General features: G+C 46.1%; 1 protein-coding gene across 7 annotated transcripts in view; it reads right to left on the bottom strand.

Annotated features, from left to right (window-relative positions):
• Nucleotides 1–6: 6 nt before the first annotated feature.
• The window catches only part of LOC102739974 (uncharacterized), a 17,924-nt gene continuing 10,550 nt past the window's right edge, over nucleotides 7–7,380 (bottom strand). For 2 of the 7 annotated variants that reach the window (XM_081807807.1, XM_081807808.1), the window contains exons 4-6: nucleotides 4,652–4,690; nucleotides 2,622–2,748; nucleotides 7–1,774 (exon numbers count right to left, since the gene is read on the bottom strand). In XM_081807807.1, coding sequence (XP_081663933.1) covers nucleotides 438–1,774; nucleotides 2,622–2,748; nucleotides 4,652–4,666 — 1,479 coding nt within the window. In that variant the 5' untranslated portion in view covers nucleotides 4,667–4,690 and the 3' untranslated portion in view covers nucleotides 7–437. Of the gene's footprint in view, nucleotides 1,775–1,906; nucleotides 1,996–2,219; nucleotides 2,382–2,621; nucleotides 2,752–4,651; nucleotides 4,957–7,380 lie in introns of those variants that run through there. The other 5 variants (XM_081807812.1, XM_081807809.1, XM_031027554.2 and 2 more) reach the window with 5 other exon arrangements.

Here is a 7,380-nt window from a genome sequence, read left to right as displayed (position 1 = left end):
GGAGACCAGCCTTCCAAACCTCTCTCTTGGGACCTGGGGACCTTATGTGAACCTCCAAGGTGAAAAAGAGAAGCTGAATCAAAAAACACAGGATTCTTGCAGCTGTCCTCTCAGGGAGACCTCTAGACCCACAGAAAACCCCAACATCTGGATTATAAGATTAGTCACATAAAAAGCACTGCCCTGTAGTCTATCCTAGGAGGCTTTGGGCTGCAATGTAAATTAGGCCAAAACCAGAGTGACCGCTAGCCTGTGCCATGATACGATCTATCCCCACTGACGCATACAAAGTTGGGACACCCACCGAGAAAGTTGCAGTGACAAATGTGGCAAGGGCCCTGGACAGGTTAGAAAGAACATCGCTCCCTACAACCTGCGTATTCAGACATGTGGGGGTGTTAGGCTTCTGTGGTATGTTCCTGTGTTCAACACCTGGCTCATTCCCTGCTATCTCCACCTCCACTGTAAGGCCTTTCTCCGGTGTGCACTTTCTGGTGTCGAATGAGGTTAGACCTGCGGCTGAAGGCTTTCCCACATTCAGTGCACTTGTAAGGTCTAGCTAGGCTGTGAAGTTTCTGGTGGTCAATCAGAGCAGACCTTTGGCTGAAGACTTTGCCGCAGTTGCTGCACTCATGAGGGCTTTCTGTGGTGTGAACTTTTCGGTGCTGAGTAAGTTGTGCGCTCTGGCTAAAGAATTCTCCACATTCACTGCACTCATAGGGTTTTTCTCCAGTATGAACTCTCTGGTGTTGAGTGAGGCCAAAGCTTTGGCTAAAAAGTTTCCCACATTCATTGCACTTATAAGGCCTTACTCCAGTGTGAACTCTCTGGTGCTTGATGAGGGTGGAGCTTTGGCTAAAGAGTTTCCCACATTCACTGCATTCATAAGGCTTTTCACCAGTGTGAATTCTCTGGTGTTTAATGAGGCTGGGACTTTGGTTAAAGAATTTCCCACATTCACTGCATTCATAAGGCCTTGTTCCTGTGTGCACTCTCCGGTGTTTAATTAGGTTGGAGTTGGAGGTGAAGAATTTTCCACACTCACTACATTTATAAGGCCGTGCCCCAGTGTGAATTCTCTCATGTTCACTAAGGCTGGAGCTTTGGCTAAAGAATTTCCCACAGTGGCTGCACTCATAAGGCCTTTCTCCAGTGTGAATTCGCTGGTGCCGAACAAGCGTGGGTTTGTTACTGAAGGCTTTTCTGCATTCGCTGCATTCATAAGGCCTCTCTCCAGTATGGACTCTCCGGTGCTGAACAAGTATGTGTTTGTAGCTGAAGGTTTTCCCACACTCATTGCACTCATAAGGCCTTTCTCCAGTGTGGACTCTCTGATGCTGAGCAAGTCTGTATTTGCGACAGAAGGCTTTCCCGCATTCACTGCACTTATAGTGCTTTTGTCCGTTGCGAAAAGGCTCTGCACAGCTGGTGTCCTTAGGTGGTGGCCCCTGGCTGTGAATGAGCTGGTGCTGGAGAAGACCTGAGCTCTCAGGGAAGGGCTTCCTTGATGTGTGTGTTACACAGCTCTTTGCGTTCCTTCTGAGGGGTTTGTCTCCACTGTGCTCCTTCTGATGCTGGTGAACGTTCCCCTGTGTCCCACACAGTTTCTGGCCAGGGTTTGTTCCCAGGCACTCAGAAGGTGAATGCAAATCACCTTCTGAGTCCAGGCCACGTTCCTGGGTGTAGGCCTTCTTGGTAGAATTTATCTGTGACCGTCCTACAGAAACGTTCTGCTCAGAAGGTGCTGCCTCATCCTCTGTTCCATGCCCACAACCTGAAAGCAGAGAACAGTGACGAGCTTGGGTAGGAGGCCGCCTACCCTCCCCCTGCCTTGACGCCAGGGGATCAAGACAAAAGGAGCTGGGGTGGGGTAGTTTGAAGGCAAGGGCTGCATCACAGGACTCACCATGCAGAAGAAACAGGGATGGGGTGTACCACAGGGAGGAGGGGCTGGGTCCGCAACTCATATCTTCGGAAATGTGTTCTTGCCAGTGCCTTGGTTATACCAGTGTTCAAGCATTATTTTAAGGGTATGGGCACATACAGACTGTACAACACAGTAAGTGTAGGCCAATGTTGGAGAGCACAGCAGAAGGAGCAATGATCAGTGGCGACCCCAATGAAGGGTAGAAGACAGGGGAGGGATATACTCCTAGGTCTCTTCTGAGAGGAAAAATGACAAGTGGGCAAAACGTCAAAAAAGGGGAGAAGCCTCTGACCTTGGCACCAAACAGTGTTTGAGCCCAGGACACGACATGTTCCTGATAGGATTCCCAGCTCTGTATCACATCCTCCCCCAGTTGGACTCATGCCCACTTTGTCATGTTATGTGGTGTTCTCCCAGTTCCAGTTGGACAACATGGGATCTAGAAGATGCAAGCCTTTAAGGGAAAGACAGGACAGGTAAGTGGGCAGCACTGGTCCAGGGCAGCCAATCCCAAAACCACCTCAGGAAACAAAAATATCCTGGAACTTGTTACTGAAAGAGCTTCAGAACTGGGGATTGGTTGGTGAGCTCTTTGTGAAACCAGGTGTCATATATATGCCCCAGCGTCAGCAGCCAGAAAGAAGAGGAAAGACAGATTAGCCCAGGACACTGGGGTTGGTGTGAGGGGCCTTACCCAGCGACGCAACAAGTGCAAAGACCTCCAGCATCACATCACGGTACAGTTGTCTCTGAGCCTCATTAAGAAGCCTCCATTCCTCCTGGGAAAAGTACACAGCCACTTCCTCAAAGGTCACAGAGCCCTGGGATGAGGGGGACAGTTATGTCCGTAAGCAGCCTCTCTCTGCAGGACCCCAAAACTACCCCGAACCCCAGCCCACATTCACTCCCTTCCCTGCTCCTTATCTGCCCCAGCTCTCCAGCTTAAGCAGTGGTACCCAGTTTCAACAAAGAGGCAGGTGGTCAGAGTGATGCCTTCTGATCTCTGGGCCTCAGATGCAGGACCCCCATCCTTTTCCTGTAAGACATATGTCAGTCCCCCAGGATCATGCCTCCCAGACATAACCATGTTGGGCCTAGCATTCTCTCAAACTCCTACTCATTGGACCATACCTCCATCATACATCTGATCCCCACCACCAGTTAGCCCATAAAACTGACTTCTGTCTGTGTGTGGCATCTAGGAAGTGCATGCCAAGTGCAGTAATAAATCCCAACCTCCAATGGCCTCCAGCCCTGCAAAGAAGGGGCTTCTCCACCTGACCTTGTTCCTGGCTTAGACCACATGCAGATCTAAATACCCTTGGTCACATTCTGCCTCTACATTGCACATTTTGTGTGTCTTGCCACTTTACCAGGTATAATCCAGGTCCCAGTAACACACTTTTTATGTAAGCTATCTTATGACTTCCTGACAGAACCACCACAAAAGCCTGGTTGGGTGAGTGCCTAGAAGGGTGATTAAGTACCAGTTTGACCATTATTGCTCTGGTCTCATGTTCACTCCTCTGAAAATCTGGCTACCTGTTGGACTTTCCCCTCCCCATACCTCCCTCTGCATTTCCGATTACTACTATTCTGTCTTGTCCATCTTCGTGCCATCTATCCTCCACAGCTCTCCTCCCTTGTCCTCCAATGGCAACGCCACTGTAACCTGAACACGCCTCCTCCTATATGAGATCCAGAGTTCTAGATCTCTATCTTGGGACACACAACAGATGCCACAGTGTGGACATCTTGAGAAATGCAGGACCAGCTGTCCATCTGTCACCTATACTTGGGAATCTCTGAAACATTTGAGACTCAACATGGCCAAATCCTAATACCTTGATATTCTCACCAAAAACCATGGAGCCATCTGTGACCTGGTCAGCCCTACTTTAAAAACAAATTCAGGGGCACCTGGGTGAACTCAGCAGGTTAGGCATCTGCCTTGAGCTCAGGTCATGATCCAAGAATGCTGGCATCAGGCTCCCTGCTCACTGGGGAGTCTGCTTCTCCCTTTGACACTCCCCGCTCTTGTGCTCTCTCTTGCAAATAAATCTTTAAACAAATCCAGGGCACCTGGGTGGCTTAGTTGCTTAAGTGTCAGCCTTCAGCTTGGGTCATGATCTCAGGGTCCTGGCATCGGGCTCCCTGCTAAACAGAGGAGTCTGCTTCTCCCCCTCCCTCTGCTTATGTGTTCTCTTGCTCACTCTCTCTCAAATAAAGAAATCTTAAAAACCCAAAAGACAAATCCAGAAGCCAAACAGTCTTCTACCTCCACATCTACCACTTTAGCCCAGCTACCAATCCTGATCTAGCCTCGTTTAATGATCTCGTCTCCCTCTTCCCCAGTCTGTAGTGTACTGTATCACCAAGGGCAGCTTCTCAAGACCCGAGCCAGATTCAGTTTTCTCCTCTTCTCCAGAACTGTTTGACTGCTACCATCACTCTCAGAACAGAACCCTGACTTGGCTCCCAGCCCTCTGTTCTCAACAGACATATGAGACCTAGAACACTCCCATCTCAGTCTCACCTCCAAGCCCAAGGCTTTGTACATACTGATACCTAAGACACCTTTCACACCTCACCCCGTTGCTTGCCAAAAGTGGGCACCTCTCTCCATATAACGTCTGACCCGGGCTTAGGGGCTTATCTAGAGTGTCGAGACACCAAGGGCAGGAAGAGTGGCAGCAAAAGAGTTCCAGGACACCTGACACTCACCGGTGCAGGGTCCATAAGTGCTTCTGCTGAAAGCAGAACCTGCAGGAAGAGCAGGGCCATGTTAGTTTAATTCCCATGAGGGATACAGACAAAGTGAAACATGTAATGTTATTTCACGTAAAGATGAAAGCTGAAGGGGATAAAGAAAGCATTTATACAAGAAAGTAGAAAGTGTGGAGTTATGCCAAAAGCATGTGTGCATCCTCAGAAATGTCTGTCAGGGTTGTGTTGTGTTTGAGGAATATCCCTTAGGCGAATGAACAACAAGAATAAGAGATAAATTATGGGGCGCCTGGGTGGCTCAGTTGGTTAAGCGACTGCCTTCAGCTCAGGTCATGATCCTGGAGTCTCTGGATCGAGTCCCGCATCGGGCTCCCTGCTCAGCGAGGAGCCTGCTTCTCCCTCTGACCCTCCCCCCTCTCATGTGCTCTCTCTCATTCTCTCTCTCTCTCAAATAAATAAATAAAATCTTTAAAAAAAAAGAGATAAATTATGTTCAGGTTTATGTGTGGGTGTGCTTCTGAACCTTCCATTTTATTCCTTATTTTATTCTGATTCTTCCTGTGCCAAAAATACATTCTTCTCTTCCTATACCTTGTAGTTGGTCCTAATAGCTGGTTAGGTATGTGACTCCTTATACTTTTTTTTCAAGTTTGTCAATAAATGTTCAGAAAGATATTGCAAATATATTTTCTCCCATGGTAGAGAAGTAAACCAAACCCCTAGTCACTTGATTACACCTTCGAAATAAATCTCTGCTAAAGAGGTTGTCGCTGGGGCTCCAGTAAAGGTGCTTAGGGCAACTGCATTTCTGTTTCAACTTAAGAGAAAGGAAAGGAAACAAGCTAGGACCTAACCTTTCTTCCATCCTCATTATATAAAATTCTTTCCTTTGAAGCATTACTTTCTATCCTTACAATGATTAAATTTCTGCCTATCTTAGCAAAATACCTTAACTGAGATATCCCATCATCATGTTCTCTTGGAGTAATACCAAAGGCAGATGATAGAAGAGTATAACCACTTAAAAAACAAAAATCTTGTGGGTGTGAGTATAAAAGTTTATGGTAATGTTAAGTGTGTGTTTAAAAAGAGAAAAGATTGATCAGAAAGTGAAAATGTTAGTTTAAGCACAATAATTTTAATAAATTTAAATCACAATTTAGGAAAACTGCATCATTAGATAAAAAGAATCTCAAAAACAACAAACAACAACAAAAACCCAGCCAAAGAATATATCCATAAAGGGGGCGCCTGGGTGGCGCAGATGGTTAAGCGTCTGCCTTTGGCTCAGATCATGATTCCAGGGTCCTGGGATCAAGCCCCAAGTCGGGCTCCTGGCTTAGCGGGGAGCCTGCTTCTCCCTCTCCCTCTGCCTCTGCCTCCCCCGCTGCTCATGCTCGCTCTCTCTCTGTATCTCTGTGTCTCAAATGAATAAATAAAATCTTTCAAAAAAAAATAAAAGAATATATCCATAAAGGGTAAGATCAATGAGAAAGGAAGAACAAATCTTGACAATATTCCTAAGAGTACCCAAAACAATGTGGAGAAAAGTACACACACCTCACACCTAGATTTCATAACAAACTGGAGCCACAAAACCCGAACCCAACACTACTAAAAGATTCAAAGCAACCAAAGCCAAAACCTTTACGTTATATGTGTTATTAAAGGATGCCAAGGGGCACCTGGGTGGCTCAGGTCATGATCTCAGGGTTGTGAGATCAAGCCCCACGTGAGGCTGCTTGGGATTCTTCCTCTCCTTCCTCCCCTTCCCCTGCTTCATGCTCTCTTACTAAAATAAATCATCTTTTAAAAAAAAGGATGCCACGATTGGAGGAAATATTCAAATAGGAAAAGCCATTAAGGTCCTGGAAAGTAAAAGGGAACAAAGCAGAAACAATGTGTGTTTCACCATAAAAATAAATGCATGCTTGGTGTGACTGCAAAAGAGGTGATATAACATTATAAAGCTGTTCCGGTAAGAAAAGTATTGGCACAGAAATTAGGTTGAAAAAACTAGATCTCATGGGTCTTGATGCTTCAGTGGTGGTGTGGAGCATTAAAAGAGCTTATAAATTACTCTGTGTGGCAAAACAAATTTAGACCTCCACTTTAAATGATGCACACACAAAAAAGTAATTCCAGCTGGAGAGGCTTAGATGGGAAGACAAAAATTACATCTCTTATGAGTTAATAAATGAACAGATTTCTCAAACCAAAGCATCGTAGTAAAGAACCCCACTACATTATAATAAAAGGGCTCCTGATGGGCACCTGGGTGGCTCAGTTGTTAAGCATCTGTCTGCCTTCGGCTCAGGTCATGATCCCAGGGTCCTGGGATCGAGCCCCGCATCGGGCTCCCTGCTCTGCGGGAAGCCTGCTTCTCCCTCTCCCGCTCCCCCTGCTTGTGTTCCCTCTCTCGCTGTGTCTCTGTCAAATAAATAAATAAAATCTTAAAAAAAAAAAAAGGGCTCCTGTTGTCATAAAAACTGAAATGACAAGCCACACAGGTGAGCAAAAATTACACAAATTCTTGAACCCCCCATTATTGTTAAAAAAAAAAAATCTAAGATTTGAATATCTAATAAATTGAAATCTTGGGTATGTAAACAAGAATTCCAGCAAGCACTTTTTACAAATGTAATGGTAATCATTAAAGCAAAACTCAGTAAGGCTGACCTCGCAAACCTGACACTGGCCCAGTGCTAGTAACACTATAGAAATTA

This window comes from Leptonychotes weddellii, chromosome 16 (genome assembly GCF_054177405.1).
Source record: "Leptonychotes weddellii isolate Sample4059 chromosome 16, ASM5417740v2, whole genome shotgun sequence".
In the NCBI taxonomy this organism is placed as follows: Eukaryota; Metazoa; Chordata; class Mammalia; order Carnivora; family Phocidae; genus Leptonychotes; species Leptonychotes weddellii.
This window is presented reverse-complemented; position numbering and strand designations above follow the sequence as displayed.